Here is a 26,673-nt window from a genome sequence, read left to right as displayed (position 1 = left end):
AGAGAGCTCTGTCACAGGAGGAGAGCTCATTTTTCCTTCTCAGTCAAAAATTACAGAAGGAATTCTTAATGAGTGCTTCTTCTGAACTGACAGCAGTAGAGCTCAGAATTGCTTGGTAGAGGTGTTTGCATTTTAATTCAAACCGGGTGATAAAAGGTTTTCATAAAATATGGCTGGCTAGGCTTCATCATCCTGCTTTACATTTACCAGGAAACATGCAAATTGTTTGTGTGGCTAATTACAGTAGCTGGTTCTGACTTTCAGCAGCAAATCACGTATGCAAAGCCTCAATCTTTCAACTTGGAACACCAGGTTCTCACAGCCTCTGAGGAACGTAGGAAAATATAATTTCAGAAATGAATATTGAGCCACCTTTTTACATGCCTTACTTTATCTAGCTCAGTATTGAAGTTCACTGGCAGTGCTTTGCTTTGGGCTACCATTTGATCAAGCTTGATACATTCTTCTTGATTGGTATTCTTCTTGGAAAAACAAAACAAAATGGTAAATATTGACATCTGGCTGTCATATTAAGCATGCAAGATTTGCTATCCAATCACATATACAGTGTCTTTAATATTCTGGAAATCAAGCAACTACAGCAGCCTTTCAAAAGTATCAGTTCCTCTTGTACCTGGAAATTAGCTTAAACCTCGTTTGCTGCATTTGTTTGTTGTTTGTTATAATTGCCTTATTGACAGCTGTGAATAAACACTGCTGAATTCCTTCACTGAATCATAATCTGATAAAAAATAAAACGATGTCTAGTAGATGCCTTTTCAACAGAAAAGCACACGCTACAGACTTGAGTCACCAAAGGACAAACTCTGCAATTGAGCAGAGCCACATGAACTCAGTGTTGTTTCTCTCTCCCCACTATGAATTGTGAAAGATTGGGATCAGTGTCCTCTGCCAGGCTTGCTTAACACACTGAAGATGCCATAGATCTCCAATGCTACTCACTGATAACCAGCTGGAGACCATCAACCTAGAGACAACTCACAAGAGGGCTGGGCTATGAGGTCTTCTTAGGTTCGGGCAAAGTCAATTCAAACTCTCTCTTTTGTCCGTCAGGCTAATGCAAAGGACTTGGCCTTGTAGAGATTAGAGCATGCTGTGACGGTGTGCTCCTTTCCCCCCACTGATGTGCTCTCTCCCCCTCAACCTGATCTCCCTGTAAACAGCACGTATGTAGGGGCTAATTGAGCATGCACCAACTAAGGCCCGTCTAGTATGCAAATATGACTATGAGTCAATCATCTCCCCCCCATAAATAGGGGGCAGCCCAGAGCCCCTTGAGCTCTCCTGCATGGCAGCGGGCTGCACTGCAGAACCTCCCCTTGAGCAGGGACGCCTCTCAAGGTTACTCCTTGAGGTTGAGAGATTCCTTACCCACGACAGATCCTCGGTAAGTGATTAATAGCATGCTGAACTTCTGCAAACTCCGCGAAATTTTGCTGAGTTATATCTCTGACTAATTGCGCACATAATCCCTTAGACATAAACCGTTGACCAAGTCTGGGACTAGGACTGGATCCAGCCGCACCTAGGCTCCTCTCCGAAGGAGTTTAGAAAGCAAGGGGGTCCAGTCTGAACCTTGTGACTCAACAGGAGGGTCTCCGTTGCACACACATCTGACCCTGTCCTTCATGCAGTAAATAACTGAGTGAACCTTGCCAATCGAACCTCGTTAAATTGTTCTTATTTACAATTGAACTTTGTTAAGTCGCTGTCTTACTGCAATAAACGTAGTGCTGCTTCCCTCTTATGAAGGAAGTGCATCACTCCTTTCGCGACGCATGCTCACAAGATCTCTTCCGCCAGCAGTGCTGAGAGGGGAGTAATCTTTGGCTGAAGGTTGGGAAAAATCAAAAAGCTGAAGGCCTAGTTCTCTGCAGTATGAACATGGTTGCACAGCCAAGGGAAGCAGAGCACTCCCCTACTCTGAATAGCAGCACTGTGCTCTGCAGTGTCTTGCCTTGCCACGCGTCTTTTATCTGATGCCAGGTTCTCAAGAGGCTGGATTGCTCTCTTTGCCTTAATTCTGTGTGAATGAGTTGGTTCTAGGAATGTTTGTACCAAGAAAATCTTTGCATGGCTGAGTTAATCAGAATCAAAGAGAAGCTCATCTCTGATGTGGGAAACATGCAGAAGATGCTTTGCCTCTCCTGAGAATCTATCTCCCAGGGAAGCCACTTGAGAAGGTCCCTGAATACAGAATGCTTTCCCTCTACAGAGGCTTATAAATCCAGTAAAACCAGTGTGGGTAGAGAGAAAGCCCTCCACACACTGCACCCCATTTGGCAGCTGGGCAGCATCCTTACCCAGAGTGCCAGAAAGCACTGTAAAGTGACCCAGATGTGCCAGTTGTGGCTCACCATTACATCAACAGGGCTCTTGTCCTCAGGCTACCCAGGGTGGCCAGGAGTTCCTCTCACAAAGGTACACGGGCTGCAAACCTCTGCATGACAGAGCCTGCAGGACAACCCTGGGTCATCTCAGGTCAGCAGGAAGCTGTGCCTAGACAGCTGGCCCCTGCCTGCTGGCCTCTCACAGTCGTCCCACTCTGCACCAGGCAGCTGGCTCCGAGTCGGAGCTGGAGGAGCCATTCACCAAGGATAACATTCATTGAAAATGTAGCTCTTTGTTTGCTTAATGAGTCACTGAGACTAATCAATTTTTTTAAATAAAGAATGCATTATTTGTAACTTGTCTGTGCATTGTTTGGGTGAATAACATCAACCTTTTTGTTATTGCTTTGCTTCTGTGCCATGCCTAATCTTGGGTGTTTGGCTGTTATTTGGCTGCTGACCTACAAGGTGAGGCTTCCGAGCCCTGACTGGATAACTAAGTTTTACAACAGAAGCTTAACGAGCAGTAACCAATGAACTTAGAATAAGGATTTTCAACTGAATAAATACTTACAAGGAGATTTGTGAAGCTTTTGGGATGCTAAAGTGTCTAATCATCATCTGAACACTCTCAATTCCAAGAAATAATGCAACCTTAGGAAGCAGAATGACTCCTAATGAAAACCTATATTTCAAAGACGTTCCCCAGTCAGTTCTTTTCCTAATGGATTAGTTTCCTCTTTGACTATATTCATGTCTACTCTGTGTTTCCTGCTAAGTAGTTTCTCAGAGACCAAAACTTTCAGTAAGGTTTAGACAAGCTAACTATACAGTTAACTGAAAGCTAACTGTAGTTGCAAACACTTTTTGATTTTCTACAGATATCTCTTCGTGAATAACATCAACACATCAGCTTGTGTTTTTCAAGACCAAAAGAAACACATTGTAAAGCAGTAGGTACAGAATAAAAGCAAACATAGCAAAAAAATAATAAAAAATGTGTTGAGCATTTATAGAAAGAAACCATGTCATATCTGGGTTGTAAGTGTATCCTCTTTTAACTGAAAGAACAAATGGTAATAATTAGCATAACAATTTAATAGTGAATATTTTATCAGCAGATATTTCCATATGCATGCAATGAAGTCACCAGATCTTTCTATACAGCTGCTTTGGAGTACCATACTGACCTTTCTACCTCTGGCCGCAGACAGAGACTGAAGAAATTCTTTGTTTCGTTCTCCAGACTGTTGATCAATGCAGATTATTTGACATCTGCTACATGGACCCACAACCTGAAATTTCAGTTAAAGAAGGTTCACAGGTATATATCAGAACAGGACAATACAGAACAGTACAAGCTTCTGACTGCCATAATATCTTAAAAACATATCTTTCATGTACTTTTTCAGTGTTATTTTATGCTTTAATTACGTAAGAGGTCATGCCTGCTCACATATTGTAGGTACATTTTCAAAGGCTCCATTTGGGAAGTTCTCACTGAATTTTTAATTCTTCCTTTTTCCCTTTCCTTTCCTTGGAAAACTTCCCACAAACAGAATCTGAGAAATAACAAACATTTACATATTTATATTTCCTACTGGCTTCACTTCATCTACTGACTGGCAGGGACACTTGCCCAAAGGAGAACTGGGTGTAAAATTAAGCCAGGACCTCAGGATTTGACCAAAGGAGGATTCTCTTGGAGTTAAACTAACACTGTTTAGTTTACATTGCTTCAGTGCAGTTGAAATATACATAATATCCCACATTCTTTCTTATTTTCATGGCACTTTGTAAATGAACAGAATACAAATATGAATTTTCACAACTTTATAAGGTCAGAAGGAATAATGTGATCTTCTAGTCTATGTGTAATACAGATCATGGTTCCCCAAAATTAATTCTTGCTTGAACTAGGGTGTTTTTTTAGGAATAAAAACTGCAATGAGTTTCTTATTACCTTTTATAGTATTAAAATGAAAAAGGAAGACATATTCCCATTTTACTTAATATTGCATCCCTAACTTTTGCAAAGCTGTACATTATAAAAACTAACTGCTTTTACAGTATCACAGAATCACAGAATGGTTGAGGTTGGAAGGGACCTCTGGAGATCATCTAGTTCAACCCCCCTGCTCAAGCAGGGTCACCTAGAGCATACTGCACAGGATTGCATCCAGGCGCGTTTTGAATATCTCCAGAGAAGGAGACTCCACAACCTCTCTGGGCAACCTCTTCCAGTGCTCTGTCACCCTCACAGTGAAGAAGTATTTCCTCATGTTCAGATGGAATTGTCTGTGTTTCAGTTTGTGCCCATTGCCTCGCGTCCTGTTGCTGGGCACCACTGAAAAGAGTCTGGTCCCATCCTCTTGACACCCTCTCTTCAGATACTTGTACACGTTGCTAAGATCTCCTCTCAGCCTTCTCTTCTCCAGGCTGAACAGGCCCAGCTCTCTCAGCCTTTCCTCATAAGAGAGATGTTCCAGTCCTCTAATCATCTTTGTAGCCCTTCGCTCGACTTGCTCCAGTAGTGCCACATCCCTCTTGTACTGGGGAGCCCAGAACTGGATGCAGTACTCCAGATGTGGCCTCACCAGGGCTGAGTAGAGGGGGAGAATCACATCCCTCGACCTACTGGCAACACTCTTCCTCATGCAGCCCAGGATACCATTGGCCTTCTTGGCCACAAGGACACATTGCTGCCTCATGCTTAACTTAGTGTCCACCAGCACTCCCAGGTCCTTCTCTGCAGAGCTGCTTTCCAGCAGGTCAACCCCCAACCTGTACTGGTGCATGGGGTTATTCCTCCCTAGGTGCAGGACCCTGAACTTGCCTTTGTTGAACTTCATGAGGTTCCTCTCTGCCCACCCCTCCAGCCTGTCCAGGTCTCTCTGAATGGCAGCACAGCCCTTGGGTGCATCCGCCACTCCTCCCAGTTTTGTATCGTCAGCAAACTTGCTGAGGGTGCACTCTGTCCCTTCATCCAGGTCACTGATGAAGAAGTTGAACAAGACTGGACCCAGTACTGACTCCTGGGGGACACCGCTAGCTACAGGCCTCCAACTGGACTCTGTGCCACTGATCACAACCCTCTGAGCTCTGCCATTCAGCCAGTTCTCAATCCACCTCACTGTCCACTCATCCAGCCCACACTTCCTGAGCTTGTCTATGAGGATGTTATGGGAGACAGTGTCAAAAGCCTTGCTGAAGTCTAGGTAGACAACACCCACTGCTCTCCCCTCATCTACCCAGCCAGTCATTCCATCACAGAAGGCTATCAGATTGGTTAGGCATGATTTCCCCTTGGTGAAGCCATGCTGACTACTCCTGATCACCTTCTTGTCCTCCACATGCTTGGAGATAGCCTCCAGGATGAGCTGCTCCATCACCTTTCCAGGGATGGAGGTGAGGCTGACTGGCCTGTAGTTGCCTGGGTCCTCCTCCTTGCCCTTTTTGAAGACTGGGGTGACATTGGCTTTCTTCCAGTCTTCAGGCACCTCTCCTGTTCTCCAGGACCTTTCAAAGATGATGGAGAGTGGCTTAGCAATGACATCTGTCAGCTCCCTCAGCACTCATGGGTGCATCCCATCGGGGCCCATGGATTTGTGGGTGTCAAGTTTGCTTAAATGATCTCTAACCCACTCCTCCTCCACCAAGGGAAAGTCTTCCTCTCTCCAGACTTTCTCTCTTGCCTCCAGGGTCTGGGGTTCCTGAGGGCTGGCCTCAGCAGTGACGACTGAAGCAAAGAAGGCATTCAGTAACTCTGCCTTCTCTGCATCCTTCGTCACCAGGGCACCCACCCCATTCAGCAAAGGGCCCACATTTTCCCTAGTCTTCCTCTTGCTACTGATGTATTTGAAGAAGCCCTTCTTGTTGTCCTTGACATCTCTCGCCAGATTTAATTCCAAACGGGCCTTAGCCTTCCTCGTCGCATCCCTGCATACTCTGACAATGTTCCTATATTCCTCCCAAGTGGCCTGTCCCCCTTTCCACTTTCTGTACACTTCCTTCTTCTGGTTGAGTTTTGCCAGGAGCTCCTTGCTCATCCATGCAGCTCTCCTGCCCCCTTTGCTTGACTTCTTACTCATAGGGATGCACCACTCTTGAGCCTGGAGGAGGTGATGTTTGAATATTAACCAGCTCTCTTGAACACCCCTTCCTTCTAGGGCCCTAACCCATGGGATTCCTCCAAGTAGGTCCCTGAAGAGGCCAAAGTTTGCTCTCCTGGTTGCGATCCTACTTAGTGCCCTGCTGCCTCCTTGCAGGATCCTCAGCTCCACCATCTCATGGTCACTGCAGCCAAGGCTGCCCCCGACCTTCACATCTTCCACCAGTCCTTCTTTGTTTGTTAGTACAAGGTCCAGCAGCACACCTCTCCTTGGTGGCTCCTCCACCACCTGTGTCAAGAAGTTGTCACCAATGCTCTGCAGGAACCTCCAGGACTGTTTGTGCCTCGCTGTGTTGTCTTTCCAGCAGATATCAGGGTGGTTGAAGGCCCCCATGAGAACCAGGGCCTGGGATCGTGAGGCTACTTCCAGCTGTCTGTAGAAGGCCTCATCGACTTCCTCTTCCTGATCAGGTGGCCTATAGTAAACACCCACCACAGTGTCACCCATGCTAGCCTGCCCTTTAATCCTTACCCATAAGCTCTCGACTCGCTCTTCATCCACCCCTAGGCACAGCTCCATACATTCCAGTTGCTCTCTCACATAAAGAGCAACCCCACCACCTCGCTTTCCTGGTCTGTCTTTCCTAAAAAGCACGTAGCCATCCATGACAGCACTCCAGTTATGTGAGCTATCCCACCATGTCTCTGTAATGGCAATGAGATCATGGCCCTGCGACCGCACACAGATCTCTAGTTCTTCCTGTTTGTTCCCCATGCCGCGTGCATTGGCGTACAGGCATTTCAGAGAGGTGATCGAGCATGCAGGTTTCCCAGGAGGGATACCAGAGGATCCTCCATAGCCACATCCCCTGCGCACTTCCCTGGCTGCATTCACCTGCTGGAGGTATCCTGACTTGAGCTGTCTTTTGCCAGCTACCCTGGCACTATAACTTTCCCCTTCCCCCATCTTTCCTAGTTTAAAGCCCTCCTTACCAGGTTGGCCAACCTGCTGGCAAAGACACACGTGCCCCGCTTAGTGAGGTGCATCCCATCTCTCCCAAGCAGTTGTCGATCTTCAAACAGGGTCCCATGGTCATAGAAACCAAAACCCTGTTGCCAACATCAGCGGCGCAGCCAGCTGTTAACTTGGAAAGCCCGTCTCCTCCTCCTCTCATCCTTTCCCCTCAGTGGCAGGATTGAGGAGATGACCTGGGCTCCCAGACCCTTGACTACCAACCCCAGAGCTCTGAAATCCTGTTTGATGGTCTCCAGTTTGCCCTTGGTGTCATTAGTGCCCACATGGAAGAGACTACTTTTGTAAAATTTGTCATTCAAGGGGGCAATATTTAAAACTTACGCTGCAAACATTTTTATATGCAGATCTGAAGTGCCATTTCAGTTCTTTAAGGTACATTTAGAACTGCATGTAAAACCCTTCAATGTAATCATCAAAACCACACATTTGGCTCTGCTTTTTCAGAAGAAGATTTCCCACAGCTTTAATATTTTATTAAAAGAAAAAGAACACAAGGTAGAGAGCACGATATTTTTCCCTGCTTTGCTTTGTCACAGTTCAACAGCTTCTTCTACCACTTTACTAGCATCAAGCACCATTAACATCATTTGTACTGCTACCACATCAGTATCAGAGCAAGGACCTAGCAGAGACTCAGAAAGTCAAATCAAGTTGCCTAAGCTTTTCTTTTTTAGGTTTGCATTCCTAAAATATTTCAATGCCAGAAACGGGAATGCAGTTTTATACTGTAGTTTTATAGTAGCTTCCACAAGAGGTGCCTGAGCTGAGTTCCCTAGTGTGACTCCAGCCTTCAACAAGCTATATATCAAGGACGTTATCCTTTGTGTTCCTCATCTCCTACCTAAGGACATTTCTCCTCAATTCTCTATCTCATATTACAGCTTATTTATCAAAGTACATGTAAAAAAGAAAAGACAAGTCATATTTTCTATCCTTACTGAAAAAATAGCCTTGCCATTTCTTACAGTATGCTGACCTGAAAGAAGTGAGAGGGATTTCTATCACAGCTTCTAGACCTGACCTTAGCACTTGTGTCATTCACACCTTCATTATCATCCCTAAGCAAACAATGAATAAGTCACTTTTACATCCCAGGCAATGCACTTTCAAATACATATTTCACATCGAAGGACCAGGGAAACCAACTGGAACATGTAATACACATGTGCATCACTCCCTTAGGTTTCATGCATAGCTTCTTCATGGATTGTTTTGTGAAGGTTTTCCTCAAAAGAATTACTTTGTCAACAAAGGCTGACTCTATAGCATTTTCCGGATAGCATAAAGCACATTATAGTGTTAGAAATGATATGTAGCATAATATACAAAAGCTCTACCAAGTTAGACCAAGGTCAGGTTGACCCAGAAGCACATCTTGGATGGAGATTAAGAGAAAATGCATATAACAGAGGGCAATACACACTGATCATTCACTTGTATTCATTTCCCAGCTCCTGGCAACCAGTTGCCAGGTGTGCAGCAATCTGAGATTGCATTTGGACTACCATGCTTAGCAGCAACCAGTATTCTCTCATGACTTATGCTGGCTAAATATTTGCTGCAAACTCTGGCCCAAAATAGTGATGATTCTTCCCCTATCTTGATGAAGTTGGGAAATGCTATGAATTGTGAAATTAAAAAAAAAAAGGTGGGGGAGGAGTATGTCAAAATCTCTCAATTACATTAAAGCATGTTTGGTCACAATAATTCTTTTTAACACATCTCATAAACTTCATCTTCATAACTGTGTTGTCCATGTCCTAGATAAAGCCTTGCAAAAATTGCTTTGTTTCCGGGGTCAAAATGCTTTGCAATAGAAAAGGACAAGGAAGATGAGTCTATACCTGAAACCGCAGAGAACCTATTGAAATCTCAGCCCATTCTTCTTCTTCAAAGGACTCCGGAGTACTGATGACAAGGTTAGCACGGAAGCGTCGGATTAGTTCCTCTGTTTCCAATGGTTCTTCCAGTCTGTGTCACAGATTTCACAGAAAAAAAGAAGATAAGCTTTATTAACTAGTTTTCCAGTAGATATTTGTGCTGTAAGAATCTAGCGGCTTCTCCAGAATACCTGGGACCAAATTTCAATACAAAAGCTATGAAAAAGGCACAAGGTATCTGAATACAGCTTGTAATACTCTAGGTGGCTTCTTCAGAGATGTAACCTAGAACTGTAAAGTAGGTACAAAAGCATGTGGAGTTGTAATTGTAAACAATGAGAAAATTTCCCTATTAGCTATCATATGTAAGGCTAATGGTAACAAATAGAAAGATCTTTTGGGTAAGCAATCAATTGACTTTGAGAAACATTTAAAAGTTTCTAAAAAGAAAACAAATATAAACACATTCTGCACTTGCTGCAGTAGCCAAATGGACAACAACAGCAGATATTTGTGGAAGAATGGTTAAGTGAAAAGGGGCATGATCTCTTAGAAGTTAGCAATCCTGTCTTCACAATAGAGGGAGGATCCCTGCGGCTATGTGAACTGTCCTTGAGCATTCCTAGACCATTACAGAAGGGGAAGGCAAGTAGTGGTAAACAAGTAAAGGAGGGGGCCGACAAGCCCCTCCACGGGAACAGCAACTTTGCACCAATCGTGTATTCACTTTAGGCACATGAACAGAGACTGTAAACCAATCACAGCTATTGCTAGTACATGCTTATCGCTTGTCTATATATACTCTGTGTAAGCTCTAATAAAGGGAGAACGACCATACTCATATTGAGACTCATTGTTACTCCGGGTCCGTCTCCCACTCCGACAGATATTGAAGGTGAAAAAGGCCAGTAAAGACATTTTGTGAGAGAATGTATTCCTCGTATTATTATTTGTCTTTGGGATGAAGGAGATTGCACCAAATGACGGGTATTTTGAAAAAATTTAATCTCTGTGTGGAGACATCTACACCTCCCTACAAGCACTTGAACTGCCAGAGTGTAGATTTGTGAGTACTGAGAACATAGATGAGGGAGCCAGAAAGGCACACTGCATACAAACATCAGAAAGTTGGCTGCACTTTTGAATTGTCAGTCTTTACTCTTCTTCTAAGGGACAACCTTTACCGGTACCATAAAAAGGACAGCCCTAACATTTGCAAAGGAGATCCTCTCAGCACCTTTGTTAGTGGGGAAGAACATTTCATTTTGCATTGGCTAACATGGACATGAGCAACTTTCAAGGTTCCTTCAGCTGTGGTTTAACAACTTTTAGATATGACACTCTAAAGCAGAGAAAGAAACCTGGCTATATAGCGAAAAGAGAAGTTTCCATTCTGGGAAAAAAAATTTAAAAAGTAAGGACAAACAGTTTAAAATTGTTTGTTTTAATTAAAATGAGGGAAAGCATGCAAAATCAAAGCACATGGAAACCTGTCCACATCAAGCAGTCTTGGCAGAAGAGGTCTGTTATGCGAAGAGCTTTGTTTTATTTAAAATAGTGTGGATGATCTTTAGAAGACAAACGTGCATAGGGATAAACTGTGTTTGCAGATTTTCAAGCAAACCATGCAAGCCTGGTTCCACCAAAGCCTTCACTGTTGACAGGAGCCCAGGGGTAGAAAGTGGAGTGGGAAGCTTAAGCGATACAAGTTTTCCCTAGAGATCCCACAAGCAATCCCATGACTGAGACAAAATTTCTAATCATTGCAGGAGATGGGAGCCAACAGGAGGAGTTGGCTATACCAACACTCAGAAAAATGGGGAAAAAAATAGCAGTTAGTCATAAACAAGTTCAGTTACTCTGTTTTGCATCCTCATTTTGCTGTGGACTATGTTGAGTCCTGACAGAAAGGGGTTTGGTGTTGGGCAGAGAGAGCTTTGAATGCATTTTGTGACACAGGAGTGCCTGCCACCACAGCCGGTACTAATGGGAATATCAAAAGCCCCAGTAACATCAGAATTGTGCTGGCAGTGTCCTGAATCAGCTGTTAAAAGGCTGTTAAAAAAAACCACTTCTAGGAATTTCATCCCTTGCCATTGCTCCTCCAGGAGAGCACCGCCCATGCTCCTACTCTCTCTGCCTTCAATCTGCTCAAGCTTGCCCCCAAAATACCTCACCCTCTCCTGTGCCTGGCCCCAGCCCTCAGAACTGCTTGTAATTACTTGTGAGCATTTATCTGAGTAAACTCCCATTCTGAGGGATTTCCCCTCTCTCAGAACACGTGTCAGTTAAATGGAGTGACAGGCACCTTCATCTTGCAAATCTCTATAGGGGTGTTTGTGAGGCAAATCAACATATTTTGCCAAAGCCAGTACTTTGGGCTTTCCACAGTATCGGGCCTTGGAATGCAGAAAGCATTCCATATATTTAACAGGCAAACCTGAAAATTATTATTTGCATCTTCAGGGGCATATTTCTATCAAGAACATTCGAGTATGAAGCTAGGCCATGGGGATTTCCACAGAGGTGACTGGTAGCAGTAACACCAGAGAGATGGATGTCTCCTTATGCATATAGATCTACAACAGTATGTTACATTCTAGCTTTTAATTAAAATGCTGTGACTGTTTTAGATCACCTCTCAAGAGCCAAGTGCAAAGTGGAAGATTAATTTTTACTTATGAAAGACAAAAATGAACAGAAACTATTTAAACTCAACTGAAGATTGAAAGCGTTCTATAAATCTTATCAGGTTTTCATTAAAAGAAAATACGTAAAGTAGCTAAATAGCATTTCTTAAAAAAGAAAAGCATTTAAGCAGATTCTTAAATCTGCACACTGCACTGAACACAGCACAGTTCAGTATTTGGAAAGTCTGGATGCAGTGATTTAGTAACAGTGCAGAATGATGCTGTATATTTATGCTAAATTCATTTCCCCCAGCATCCTGGGAAAGCTCAGTATGGCAAAGTAGGGGAAAGTTTTCCAACCTGTGCTGCAGAGTGGGAAGCAAGATGCTTCGCAGGCATCCTGGCAGCTCCAGTCATGTCCAGAATTTTGCTTGGGAAAAAGGAGATTACTAGCCTAGATGTACCAGAGAGGAACACTGGAAGAGCTGAGCTGCACAAATGGGGATCATCTGCCATTGCGTGTTTTCCCAAGTCCCCTGTCCTTCTTTATTTGTTGCTCCCTCTGGTGCACTTTTTTTCTTTGCACTATCCCCTCAAATGCCACGTCTGGGAAGCTTCCTCACTGGGTCTCACCACGGAAAAACCTAGTCTGAGAAAGGGACACCTGCAACATTGTGCTCTCAAGGAGATGTAACCCAGCCTGTCAAGCCTCAAAAGAAAGCACTAACTGTCACTGAGAAAGGTGCTCATAACAGCTGAGAGATGGGCTGATTCAAACCTCGTTTCTCCAGGCATTTTTCTCTGGGTGGCACCGCCATGATATGTTGAAGCTGCCCAAATGTCTCCTGCTAAAGAAAGAAAACCCTCAGGCAGTGCAAGCTCCAGTGCTCTGTAGTGACACTTCATGCAGTTAGTGGTTTTAAAACCTGAATATCCTCCTACAGCTATATTCATACATTCCTCCTCAAAACAGCAATTTCAATGCGGAGGGAATGTCTGGTGGGTGACTAAGAAGATACCAAGCAGAGGCAGGATAGTTTGGTAAGACCAGAAAAGGAGGGGTGATATGAGATCAGAGACATGAACAGGGGCTGTGGTGAGCAGAGCTATGAAGGAGGCCTTGAGGAAGGATTTGCTGTGGAATTTGAGTGAAGGAAGCTGGCCTCAGCTATATGCAAGAAGCAGCAACTCTCCATGGTCAGTTTATGAAAATTTAGTTAGTACTGGGTTCCTTATCTTCGAACTCCGGGTTGGCTCAATGTTTCCTTTGTTGCTTGTATCTCCCACTTTTGTACAAATAACGTCAAATTCTATACAGAAACAATCAAATAAAGGAAACAGCAACAAAATAAATATAGTCCTGAAAATAGTTTAAAAATATTTCTGCTGTGAATATTTACCCTAAATCTTAAGCCTTCTCATATGAGAGAAATCTTTCAGTAAGTACCAAGATGTTATATTTTCACCTAACAGATGATTTATGTTGAGGTAACATAATTATCCCCGTTCCTCCTACAAACAGAAGTTGGCTTATTCCTAACACTCTCCTGCCAATGGATCATTTGACAAGAATTACACTGACATTTTCCTAATGATGAGTGGCACACAGGTTATGTTCAAGCACTTAACCCAAATTTTCAGAAGTAATATAGGCATAAGGAATTACAGCAGTTTGGTACCTATATATTTGTTGAAGACTGAAAAGTAAGTATCTCTAAATTTTGAAATAAAACAATTATATTGGTATTTTGTGACAGAATTCTGGAATCCAAAACTGCTGAGAGACATTTGAAAACAGAAGGATCTTACCTTGCAGAAATATGGTCCTTCAACTGCAAAATGCTTGCTACATTTATCAGGAGGTATTGTGCTTCATTCACAAGAGAGAGCGAGATACTTGTAGCAGGTGCCAGACCTAAAAAATCAATCCAACATTATAAAATGATGTTTAAAAATGAGGAAGATAATACTAGCAATTTCACCCCATCTTTCCTGTGACCTCTTACTCATTTGCATTACAAAAGTTATTCATTGGGCTCCAGATGCTACGGAAAGATTCCAAGAATCCTCTCAAACTTGTAAATCATAATGATGCAATACATTTAGAAACTGTGATAGAGATGAGATTTTACCAATTTTGTAAAATAATTTACAAGAGCAATATCTATGGATTTTTCATGCTCTTTCAGTTTGTTCCCTTTTATACTGAATTTCAGTATAAGAATAAATTCACTGTTAATGGATTTTTCATGATCATTTTTCAAAATGGTCATTGAATATTCAGACAGTATCATGGCAGTGATAATAAAAAAAGGCCAGACTGGTGTATCTGTACATTTTCGCCAAGTCTAACAAATGGAAGGGCAGCATAAGAACAGTTTGGGTGCCTTTTGAATGTACCTTTTGAAGCCTACTAGACAAATATCACATGACTCTTTCACCCTTTATCACTGAATTTTGTACTCAGTATGAAGCCCATGAACCAACCTGATATTTTGTATTTACTAAGTGAGGAATCACATACATTTTTAAGAATGCCAACATACCTTTTGTATTTTTCTGATGCCTATTGTTTTTTACGTCTGAACTTTGCCTTATCAAGCGACACGAACGACCAAGAAACATAGATAACCAGCCAGCAATTCTCTCCCCGCAGTCATATGTTTTTACCCTATCACAAGAAAAGAGGGAATTAACAAAATTTGACTGCCAAAACATTAATTTGCAAAACTGAAGACAAGTAATGAAGATGTTTATTCTGCTTCTTTCAATACAAAATACAGAATCCATAGTATGATGAGTGATAAAACAGAGATGTGAAATTCTGCAAAATTTTATTTCCCAGATTTCCTCAACTTTAGAGTACTTTTAGTCTTGAATTTAATAATTATAGGATCTAATTTAATTTTACACATAAAATTATTGGGGAATAAGGAACTATATAACTGTAATGCTCAAGACTGACCGTGATGTACAGTAACTGGTAACCCATATTATGATATTACAATACAGTATTATGGAAAAGTTACTCTTTGGTCTGTGTTTTTTACTAAGCTAAAGAGAAATAATCTGAGTTGAATTTATGACTGCCCCACTGTGCCATACTGCATATAATTTTTAATGAAGCCATCAGGTACAATGATGTTCATTCCCTAATTTAATTCATGTTAGGACAGACACTCCCCATTAACCTTGAAGACACAACATGGCTCCGCTAACAGAGCTCAAGTAGTAGTTTTTCCCAGAATCACAGAATCACAGAATCGCTGAGGTTGGAAGGGACCTCTGGAGATCATCTAGTCCAACCCCCCTGCTCAAGCAGGGTCACCTAGAGCATACTGCACAGGATTGCATCCAGGCGCGTTTTGAATATCTCCAGAGAAGGAGACTCCACCACCTCTCTGGGCAACCTCTTCCAGTGCTCTGACACCCTCACAGTGAAAAAGTTTTTCCTCATGTTCAGATGGAAGTGTCTGTGTTTCAGTTTGTGCCCGTTGCCTCGCGTCCTGTCGCTCGGCACCACTGAAAAGAGTCTGGTCCCATCCTCTCGACACCCTCCCTTAGCAACTTGTACACGTTGCTAAGATCTCCTCTCAGCCTTCTCTTCTCCAAGCTAAACAGGCCCAGCTCTCTCAGCCTTTCCTCATAAGAGAGAGGCTCCAGTGCCCTAATCATCTTTGTGGCCCTTCGCTCGACTTGCTCCAGTAGTGCCACATCCCTCTTGTACTGGGGAGCCCAGAATTGGATGCAGTACTCCAGATGTGGCCTCACCAGGGCTGAGTAGAGGGGGAGAATCACATCCCTCGACCTGCTGGCAACACTCTTCCTCATGCAGCCCAGGATACCATTGGCCTTCTTGGCCACAAGGACACATTGCTGCTGGCTCATGCTTAACTTGGTGTCCACCAGCACTCCCAGGTCCTCCTCCGCAGAGCTGCTTTCCAGCAGGTCAACCCCCAACCTGTACTGGTGCATGGGGTTATTCCTCCCTAGGTGCAGGACCCTGAACTTGCCTTTGTTGAACTTCATGAGGTTCCTCTCTGCCCACCTCTCCAGCCTGTCCAAGTCTCTCTGAATGGCAGCACAGCCCTCTGGCGTATCAGCCACTCCTCCCGGTTTTGTATCGTCAGCAAACTTGCTGAGGGTGCACTCTGTGCCTTCATCCAGGTCACTGATGAAGAAGTTGAACAAGACTGGACCCAGTACTGACTCCTGGGGGACACCGCTAGCTACAGGCCTCCAACTGGACTCTGTGCCACTGATCACAACCCTCTGAGCTCTGCCATTCAGCCAGTTCTCAATCCACCTCACTGTCCACTCATCCAGCCCACACTTCCTGAGCTTGTCTATGAGGATGTTATGGGAGACAGTGTCAAAAGCCTTGCTGAAGTCTAGGTAGACAACACCCACTGCTCTCCCCTCATCTACCCAGCCAGTCATTCCAGCATAGAAGGCTATCAGATTGGTTAGGCATGATTTCCCCTTGGTGAAGCCATGCTGACTACTCCTGATCACCTTCTTGTCCTCCACATGCTTGGAGATGGCCTCCAGGATGAGCTGCTCCATCACCTTTCCAGGGATGGAGGTGAGGCTGACTGGCCTGTAGTTGCCTGGGTCCTCCTTCTTGCCCTTTTTGAAGACTGGGGTGACACTGGCTTTCTTCCAGTCCTCAGGCACCTCTCCTGTTCTCCATGACCTTTCAAAGATGATGGAGAGTGGCTTAGCAATGACATCTGTCAGCTCCCTCAGCACTCATGGGTGCATCCCATCGGGGCCCATGGATTTGTGGGTGTCAAGTTTGCTTAAATGATCTCTAACCCACTCCTCCTCCACCAAGGGAAAGTCTTCCTCTCTCCAGACTTTCTCTCTTGCCTCCAGGATCTGGGGTTCCTGAGGGCTGGCCTCAGCAGTGACGACTGAAGCAAAGAAGGCATTCAGTAACTCTGCCTTCTCTGCATCCTTTGTCACCAGGGCACCCACCTCATTCAGCAAAGGGCCCACATTTTCCCTAGTCTTCCTCTTGCTACTGATGTATTTGAAGAAGCCCTTCTTGTTGTCCTTGACATCTCTCGCCAGATTTAATTCCAAATGGGCCTTAGCCTTCCTCGTCGCATCCCTGCATACTCTGACAACGTTCCTATATTCCTCCCAAGTGGCCTGTCCCCCTTTCCACTTTCTGTACACTTCCTTCTTCTGGTTGAGTTTTGCCAGGAGCTCCTTGCTCATCCACACAGGTCTCCTGCCTCCTTTGCTTGACTTCCTACTCATAGGGATGCACCGCTCTTGAGCCTGGAGGAAGTGATGTTTGAATATTAACCAGCTCTCTTGAACACTCCTTCCTTCTAGGGCCCTCACCCATGGGATTCCTCCAAGTAGGTCCCTGAAGAGGCCAAAGTTTGCTCTCCCTATCTAAGCATGGTTTCCTTTACTAGCAGTTTGTCTAGTAGGTTATGCAAGGCTGGCAATAGCTCTTTCTCCTTTACCTGGATGTAATCCCTCCTAGAAGGATCTTCAGATAACCCCTCGGTTCAGGAAGGCTATGGATCAGATTATGTGAGTCATCCTATTTGCCATTAGCATCCTCAGCCCACAAACATTGTAACTTCTGTAGTCTAAAATGAGGCATTCAGTTTAAGCTAGTTTTCTGGGTTCCCCTCACAAGAAATGGAAAAAGATAAGTACTTCCCATTAATATTAGACCTTAGGATGGGATGTCTCTCACTCAGGAAGTATTTAACTCAGTACTCTCTAGTATTTATTGACTACTAAAGGAGACTTGACTAACATCTAACTTTGAAATGGCAAAAACAGGTAAGAAGAATGCAAATTCTTATGCCTATCTAGGCAGGATTCTTGTAAGGAAAGTGAGACAGCCATGGTCCTATGCTCACCTTGTTGTCCTACACAGCCAAAGCTGCTGATCTGTATGGAGACCATCCGCTGTGTGAAACAAGGAAACAGTTCCTCACAGCAAGGGACACTAAGCCCTAACATGATGAGAGGAAGCTGCTTGGCCTTACAAAATGTTCTGTAGATTGAATTGAGTTACACAGGTGGAAAGCCAGACAAAGTGAAATCAAAGACATTTTCTAATCCTGCAGGGATCAGATCTCTCTTCAGCTGCTGTTCTGAATTCTGACTGTGGTGCAACTTTGCAACTCTCTCCCCAGTCTGAGATTGGACAGATGCCAACCAGCTGCATCTGGTCAGCAATGTCCTTCAGCTGAAACGAAACACAGATATCACGAGATACAGGCTCTGTGGCAAGAATCAGGGCCCAAAAAGGGGAGTTTCCATATGAGACTTCACCGTCTCAGCTGGACAGTTCTTGTGTCCTTGCTGTCACAGAAACAGGGAGAAGAAGGCTGATGAGAACATGTAAATCTTCCACGGTGATAGTATAGGTGAAACAAGTTCCCCAAATTTTTTTCTCGTCCAGACAGAGGTGCTAGGGGTATTTCAGTCTTCTTCTGAGCCACTTCCCTCTGACAGCCTGCCGGGGCTTGATACTGTATAAATCAGAATCAAAATTTGGTCCTCTTTTATATTTGCTTACTATTTTCAGTCACAATGGCTGAGCTACAAACACACAGCATTCTTAGCATTTCATCAAAGGTCACTATGTAGTTTCTGTATTCCAAGACTCCTAAGTTTTCAAATTGCTTTTCCTTATTGTCTGAACATTTTCCAAATGAGGAACATTGTCTCTTCAAGGTCTTTTTCAAAGTCCCTCTGTCGTAGCTCAATTCTATTCATTTTATACTTGCATTTATTTTCGTTGAGCATTAGTTTACATCTGTCAGGATTACATTTCATTTGGCACACGTCAGGCAATTTATAAAGGAGGGCCTAGTTCTCTCAGATTTTATTTGCTGTCCTCTGAGTTCCCCGCTCATCTTGCTATTATGTCATTTAGCTTCAGTGCTTTACAGCTGGTACCTCTAGCTAGGTAATTTATAGAATAAGAAACAAGGACAGCTAAAGGATGAATATTGATTCCGAGGAATATAATATAATACATTTACCCACAACAGGCTCAGTTCACCTTGTTTTTAACTATTACTTTGCCTAGTTCTACCGTTGATATCCTTTCCTTGCTCTTTTCGATACTGTGGCCTGTCATGGAGCAGGCTGTGTCCCTGCCTTTTGTAGTACAGCACTAACCCTGAGCATTTGGGGTCTTCTACAACATCAATAACCATAACAACACTAGCTTCTACTTTCATCTGACACTGTTAGCTATTATATTGGAGAGCCATGTCTCTCCAACGTGAGCAGCACCTGGTGACAGACAACCCCTGTGAAGATGAATACTAACACAAGTTGCCTCATACAGAAGAAGCTTGGGGTCATTTAACTTTTGTGACTGCTGTCAAATTAAACAACCTCACGTAACTGCTTGCTGATTCCAGGTCATGTGCTTTTCCCAGCTATATCAGTGTAAATCCAGAGTAGCCACATAGGTCAACAGAACAGCTGAAATCACAGTGGCATAAACTGAGAGCAGAATTAATCTGTGGAGAAAGCATTCTGTAAGAGGTTTTTTTTTGAATAAAGATCTTTAAGCAAAAGCTTTTGGTCCCACTGCTTATCTCAGACACTCTGCAGAAGAAACCCCAGACTACAAATCATCTCCTGTCCCTGCTACAGTAAGGCACTTTTATGTCCCTGTTTTCCAGCCCCTGTTGAAAACCAGGGAACATGGCATCAGGGCTGTTGGATCTCTGAGCTCTTTCAGAACCTCAGCAATTTTGTCCACTCCTTCTGCCTTATTTCTTGCCTTGTTTATTTGCTAATCACAATCCACCCTGTGTAGTTTGTCTTGTGTCTACCCTTTCTTTTCCATCCTTTTTTTCCTCCTTAAAACTCTGAGCAGTCTCCCATGAAAGTTTCCCATTTTATACATTAAAAATGACAGAGCCAGTGTCATGAAAGGCAAGCTACCAATAAATAGTATGGCAACAAAGTATATGCACACAGCAGAAAAGATAACACAGGCTATTTAATAGCAAGGCCTGTAAGAGATGGGCTAACCATGGGGAGGCTAAGGATGAGTCAACGCTACGGGAAGTGGGACAGATGGTTAAAATAAATGACTCCTGGGCGATTTCCACTACCTGGGGAAAATACACTTCCAAGGAAAAGATCCTCTTTATTATCTGAATACACAAGGGTAATATCCTAACACAAAAGGTTAAAAAAAAAAACCCAAACCCAAGAAGCGTAAGTCTGCCCTCATGGTGAGTATATCATATAAATTATAGGCATATTCTACAAATCACATTTACCAAAGCAGTGAATATGTTTCAGGTAGGAAAAAACAGAAATCACTGGTGATAAATGAAATCGTTTCAGAAACCAAGTGAAAAATCCTCAATGTTGAACAAAAACACAGGAAGAATAATTGTCCTTGTTGATTTTCAGGGTGTATTTTGGGCAAAGAGATCACCTTCTCCTTCTTGCAACAGTGGAATACAATTTCTGTGTAATATGCAAAATTGTCAAAAGAAGGAGACATGGGAGAATGTCCAGAGCTGCTGCTGGTTTTTATGCTGCTGCCCTCCGAGAATCAAGTGTAGAGAGTTACAAGGAATTAGTGTATATTGGTTAAAAAAATAAATAAATCTGTAAATGGCTCTTTTAGTTGGACTTAACAAGAGACTTAGCTGGTGGAAGGAAACATAGTAGATAATGTGAATGTACTTTAGGAAGGCACTTGATACACAGGCACTCAGAAAACTTAATGAGACTGGGAAGTACTTAGAAAATATGATAGATAAACAGTTAAGTTCACTGATAGGAAATTAATTTATTTGTAATGTTATATTTCACTGAAGTGATCTATCTCAGTTTGAAATTAATGTTATTTCACGTACTCAGCTTCAATCTTCCCGAGATGGTTAAGGGGACACTGATGAACATGGATAGTCAAAACAAAACTAAAAAGGGTTGTAAATGTGGAAAGTTGTTTATAACTTCAGCAAGTTCTAGAAAATTTGAATCAGTGCAGCATGAAATGGGCAAAGTTGCCAGCACCATTGCTGTCAAATAAATTAACTGAAATCTAGTGTTCTGATGAGGCCCTCACTCAGCATTTGGAAGTACTGGGGCATCTGTCCCTTTTCTCATCCTTGGAGCAAGTAAAACAAAGATATCTCTTATTCTCCTGAATGCCAAATCATCACAGTCCCCTGTACCTCTCCCTCCATTTTTTAATAATTTTTTTATTATTTACTGTTTTCTACCAGAGTTGTGGGCCTGCCAAATTACCTACCTAAATCTGTCTTTTCCTGCTCTGCTAAACCAGAGAACATTTGTTATTTTACACCCTCCCCTCTTTTTTTACGGTCTTCTGCCTGTGCACTTTTATCCAGGCATGTCCTGAGTGGCAGTGCAGTGAGTTTTATCTTAGATTCTTCTCTGTTCTCACTCACCTGTGTGAACAGACTTTACTCTCACAGATCACAGCCTCTTTTCCAGTATTTTCTTCTAGTGATATGGATATTGGGTCCATGCCTAGATGGGCAGAGAGCAAGCCATATGAAAAAAAACATTTACGCAGAACCACAGGGTTATGAATAAAGTGCCTAAATTTATACCTGTCCACAATCACAGCAGTCTCACAAACAGCCTATGACAGAAATACTTTTCTTTTTTGCTAGAAATATACTCTCTGCCTGCAGGTGGCTCCAAATGATAATGCAAAGAGCAAAGGCTGCTGACGACCTTGGTATCCAAACCACATTAACAAATATACAATTTCATCTTTGAGTAACTTTATTCTCTGTGTATCTCAGGTAATGGGATTGGCACAAAATTACTGTCTCAATCAGGGCTGCTGTAGAAAGGATGAGCTTATCACTGTTGTGCTACCCCTAGCAAATCAGGATATGAGTTTAATCATTGCTGAGGGGGTTTTTTGGAGGGGAGGGATGGTGTGAACAGAAAGATAGGGGGGAAAAGTGAAAAAATAAACACAGGCTGTTCAAGAAAAGAATTATAATGTGTCAAAAAACTACATAGTTGAAGTACAGATAAAAAGAATGGAAATCCATTAATGAGATAACTATTCCCATCTATCCATCTCAGAGTTTAAACTGAATGATGAATTCCTGGTAGTTATCTATGCTATCAGTTTCTTCTATAGTTTTCTTATCTTGAACAGAATGAGCCAAAGGGATAAAAAGGTTATTGTGGTTTACTAGAAGGAAAAAGAAAAGCTGTACAGTATTGTTTTTGTTAACTGAGAGCAATAATCTTAAATGACAAACCAGATTTTACTGTGTGGCTGTAATGAATCTCACTCTTTTCCATTATACTACTACATAAACCACCAAAGACTCTATCTCCACTACCCCAGCTTTATATCAACATATTTTGTTTTCATCTATTACTTTTTGTTTATACTATTGTAATATAAACAAGAGTCAAGCTGTGCTAGCTCTATAGTATGGTGAAATAGAATTGTTTTATTCTATTCTGAAGAGTAAGGAAATGTAGTTCAGATTCACTATATCCCAACTATCAGCTCTTGTCCACGCAAGCCTTCATAACAGAAAGGCTTCTACTCCTTTGCAGCTAATGATGTTAGTGCACTGCAAATGTGTAGAGGGAGGAGGAGAAGCTAGATTCACTCAGGAAAATGAAACATGTAAATAATTAATGCATTGAAATCACTTGCAACAACCTGAAAAAGAAGCCAACGTAATCATCTTATAGACTACAACTGCTCCTGCACTTGCGAGTATTTCGAAACAATTAAACATTAGCATCATTCTTTTTGGAAAAAGAGAAATGTTTCTACCCTGTGTGGGTCCTTAGCTGCTATAACTTTTAAAAATAATTTCTAAACAAAGGATGCTCACAAAATTTCTTAAGATAGAGTCTCAGGGCTTTAAAAATCCCTGATTTTACACACCAGCAAGGGTACCACATTTTTATTGAATAGTACACATTTTACAGTGATGTTTAGGTCAGTTTAACATTGTTAATTACAATTTTATTCTATCTTAAGGCAAAAAAAAAAAAAAAAAGCAGAATATTGCCAGTTACTAAAATGTAAAAACTGTCATTCTCCATGGTCATTTGCTTGATAATAAAATTCACAGATGTGCTCACAGTGTTAATATAAAAAAAATTCTTGTCTTTATAGCTCCTATTTTCAGTCAATGAGAAAAATTAGAGGTCTGTTATTTCAATAGACTGAAATATAAACTATTCATGTATATTCTTTCATCAGTGTATGCACATAATTCCCATTAATTTTATTGGCAGTAACACATGACTATTGAAGGCAGAATAAACTCCATAAAGTGTAATTAGTTGCTCAGTTTTGTTAGCATCTTTCAACTCCAATATTTTAAAGGGACTTCACAACACTCAAAATTTTTCCCTCTGTGCAGTGGCAAACTAATTCACAGATTGCCAAAGTAATGCTGATTGTTAGCTAAAATAGAAAGAGAGAAATTAGCCTTTTACAGGAATGTATTCTCAGCAAAATTCTGTTTGGATTATTTTTGTGTAAGTCAAGAACAAGAACAATGGGCTGTGTTGTGGGGAGTGGAGTGTGCCCCTGCATGGAGCAAGACAGTGAGATTTCTCTTGATTCTCAGTCAAGCAATACAGATTCTGGAAATAACGGCACTTGCTCCTGCCCTGTTTTAAGTCACTGGGAGTCTAACCATTGACTTCACTGGAAGCAAGATTGAGTCGAGATACAAGAAGTTATATTTCTCCATAGACGCCTATTTAAAATTATACTAGTTTTCTCTAAGTGAGTCCTGCTATAGCAAGGGTTCATCGTAATCTTCACGTCAAAAAGAGTATGAGATGCCTGTTAATAACCACACAGCCTAAGCAAAAAAGATTTGACAAAATACAGAAATCCAGTTTCTCAAAATTAAGGATCCATTGCCTCCACTAAAGTAAAAAACAGCCCCTGAGAAAACAAGCACAAGCCCTTCCTCTCCCTTTTCGGTCTCTTACCCCTTTCCTCAGAAATCAGGGGAATACCTGGAGCTTCCAGGCTGCCATGCAAAGCAACTAATACTGCTGGCATGGCAGAGAACGTACCCAAGCCTTCAAGCATTTTTGGCCTTGCCTAGAGCCCCAGTCTGACTGCCCTCGCTAACCACAAGGATGGCAGGATCACACAGCTAGATCAGTCAGACAGTGGGTCTGCACATCTGAGGGTTAGACAGGCTAGGGAGATGCCCTACAAACAGGGACTAAAGGAGGAACCTGAATCAGTTTCTCAACATGGAGAGGATTCAGCAAAAGCTACTAAAGTAGTTACTGTCAAGCTAAATCATACTGACAAATCTACTTAATACATATTGAAATAAATTTGCTATAAATAATTTTCACTAATGAAAAGTTTTATAGAAAGAGGAAACCTGGAGGGGGAGAGAGAATAGATTCATTAGTTTTAAAAGTCGTATAGATAGTCTTCATCATAATCTAACAGTATTAACAGCAAGATGTTCTTTAAGAATGCTGCATAATTCAGTGATGTGAAATTTGCCTCACTCAGCTTTAGGCACTTACCAGAGGCATCTAATCCAGGACCATGGTTGCCTTAGGCTCCCTCTGTTGGAGAGAGACACCTCCAGACAACAAAGCGTGCTTTAGATGGTGATCATTGCCACAGTCTGCTCTCACATTGCCAAAAGTACAGCTGATAGCAGAGAAACCAGTAGAGAAAGTGGAGTGGTTACAGTGTCCTCACAGGGGAGCAGAAAGGTGGCAGCTACCTGGACCGTCGTTGTTACCTGACCAGCTGGGAGCAACTGGGATTTCACATTAAGCAGAGCAAGAGGTGCAGTAAAGGTATAGCTAAAAGCTTTTGCCATTTTTTTCACCATTGCCACCTCCTTCACCCACTCCTCAACACCAGAAATGTCCACATCACCATGCTCAGACCCAGGCCCAGGCCTAGGCCCATGCTGGGTAAGGCCAAATGTGGTTCTGCCTAGGTCAGAAAAACAGGGCTGAAAGAAATGAGATGGCAGAGAAATGAGAGTTAGACAGCTGACTGTTTTCTGCTTACCAAAGCTTTCATAACCTTTGCCTCTTCATTAATGCAATGAAATGCGCAATAAAGGCCAAGACAATGAAATCTATTCATGGTTATAACTGCAGTGAAATCACGTGCTGAAGAGAACAAAGTAACTCTACAAGGGGACTGTGGGGGCAGGGGGAGGAGAGGAGGAGCCAAAGGAAACAAAACTCTCACCTGGGAAAGATGCATGCTAATATAGCTGAGGAAAGCCAGTTCGGATGGGAGGCATCCAGTGGGAGAGAGAAACCCACAAAGCAATAATGCTGGAAGAGCCCTGGAGGCAACCAGAGTCAGCAGGCTAAGTGCTACAAATCTGAAATATGATTAGCCAGCAACACAGGCCAGTGAAGGCTTCAAGCTGCAGGCACAGCCCTCCTGGCCCACCAAATGGCTACTGATCCTTGCTGTACTGCTCTCTGCTTTAGCTACATGCACAGCATTCAGCTGCAGATGCTAAATTAGCAACAAGCTATTGACAGGCTGAAGAGAGCTGTGACAAAAGCAAGAATGATTAACATGAGACTTCCAAGGAAAGAGTCAACTAGTTGAATTAAATTGGTCTGCCATAGAAAGATTTAAGTGGGAGATATAACAACGGCTCATATATCTGAAGGGATAAAAGAAAGAATAAAAATTTAATACAAACAAATAAATCATGAGTTTAGACTGCATGTGAGAGGAAAAAACTCAGAATAAATATTAGAACAGCTTCCTATTGATTTATCTGATGAGTCTTACCTGCTGGCTCATATATACTCCCATCACTGTGCTATCTTATGAACAGTATCCTCCAGAATAGTCTCTCCAAGCAAATGAGAGCCATTATCACACTCTCAAGCATTAAAAAATAACACAGGTTGCAAATACGCTATAAAAATGAAAAATAGCAGTCCTGTTATAAACAGAGGGCCCAGAACACCTTATTGGCTAGAATGATTGGTATCTAGGCTCATTATACAAAGAATAAAATGACTCTCCACTCTTACATACTGGCAGAACCAAGACAAGCAGTAAATGCCAACCAGGTTTCTGTTAGAGCACATGGGAGATCCAATCAATCACTTTGGGATGGAAAAGTGATCTACAGACCTGATCAATCACTTTTCGGTGGAAATGGTTCTCACTTTCACATGAGGGAAGTTAAGTGACTGTGAAATCTCCAACAATGACATGAAGTAAAATGTAGGATTTAAAGGTGAATTTCACCCTGGCACCAACTACGGCAAGGGACTGAACTGCCACTAAATCTCAGTGAGAAATGGGTGCCTTGACTGTTGTTTATGTCTGTGAAAATGTCTTCCTGACTCTCTGAAGTATGTCAGTGCAGACATTATTGCCTGGCAAACATACTAATGGATATGCACTTACCCAAACAATGTGATACTAGCCAGGAAAAAAAATGAAGAAAACACACAGAAGAGCAGAATGAAACAATCAAAAGGCCCAACAGAGGTGAAGCTCTGAAAATGTGAAGGATAAATGGAGAAGGTTTAGACAAGACTTCACATTGTATCCACAAGAAAGAGGTACGAGGAGAAAGGAACTGAGATGGAAAGGAACTTAATTTCTAGGAATAATGAGTTCTGAAGCACTTTGTAATTTAAA

At 42.4% G+C, this 26,673-nt stretch overlaps 1 protein-coding gene across 1 annotated transcript in view; it reads right to left on the bottom strand.

Moving 5' to 3' along the window:
- The window catches only part of MOCOS (molybdenum cofactor sulfurase), a 141,640-nt gene that overhangs the window by 5,569 nt on the left and 109,398 nt on the right, over window positions 1–26,673 (bottom strand). The window contains exons 8-12 of the mRNA XM_067292170.1: window positions 21,443–21,524; window positions 14,555–14,679; window positions 13,818–13,923; window positions 9,343–9,469; window positions 3,542–3,646 (exon numbers count right to left, since the gene is read on the bottom strand). Coding sequence (XP_067148271.1) covers window positions 3,542–3,646; window positions 9,343–9,469; window positions 13,818–13,923; window positions 14,555–14,679; window positions 21,443–21,524 — 545 coding nt within the window. The remainder of the gene's footprint in view (window positions 1–3,541; window positions 3,647–9,342; window positions 9,470–13,817; window positions 13,924–14,554; window positions 14,680–21,442; window positions 21,525–26,673) is intronic.

Source organism: Apteryx mantelli, chromosome 2, assembly GCF_036417845.1.
Source record: "Apteryx mantelli isolate bAptMan1 chromosome 2, bAptMan1.hap1, whole genome shotgun sequence".
Taxonomy (NCBI): Eukaryota; Metazoa; Chordata; class Aves; order Apterygiformes; family Apterygidae; genus Apteryx; species Apteryx mantelli.
Note: the sequence above shows the minus strand (reverse complement) of the source record. Positions and strands in the feature narration are given on the sequence as shown.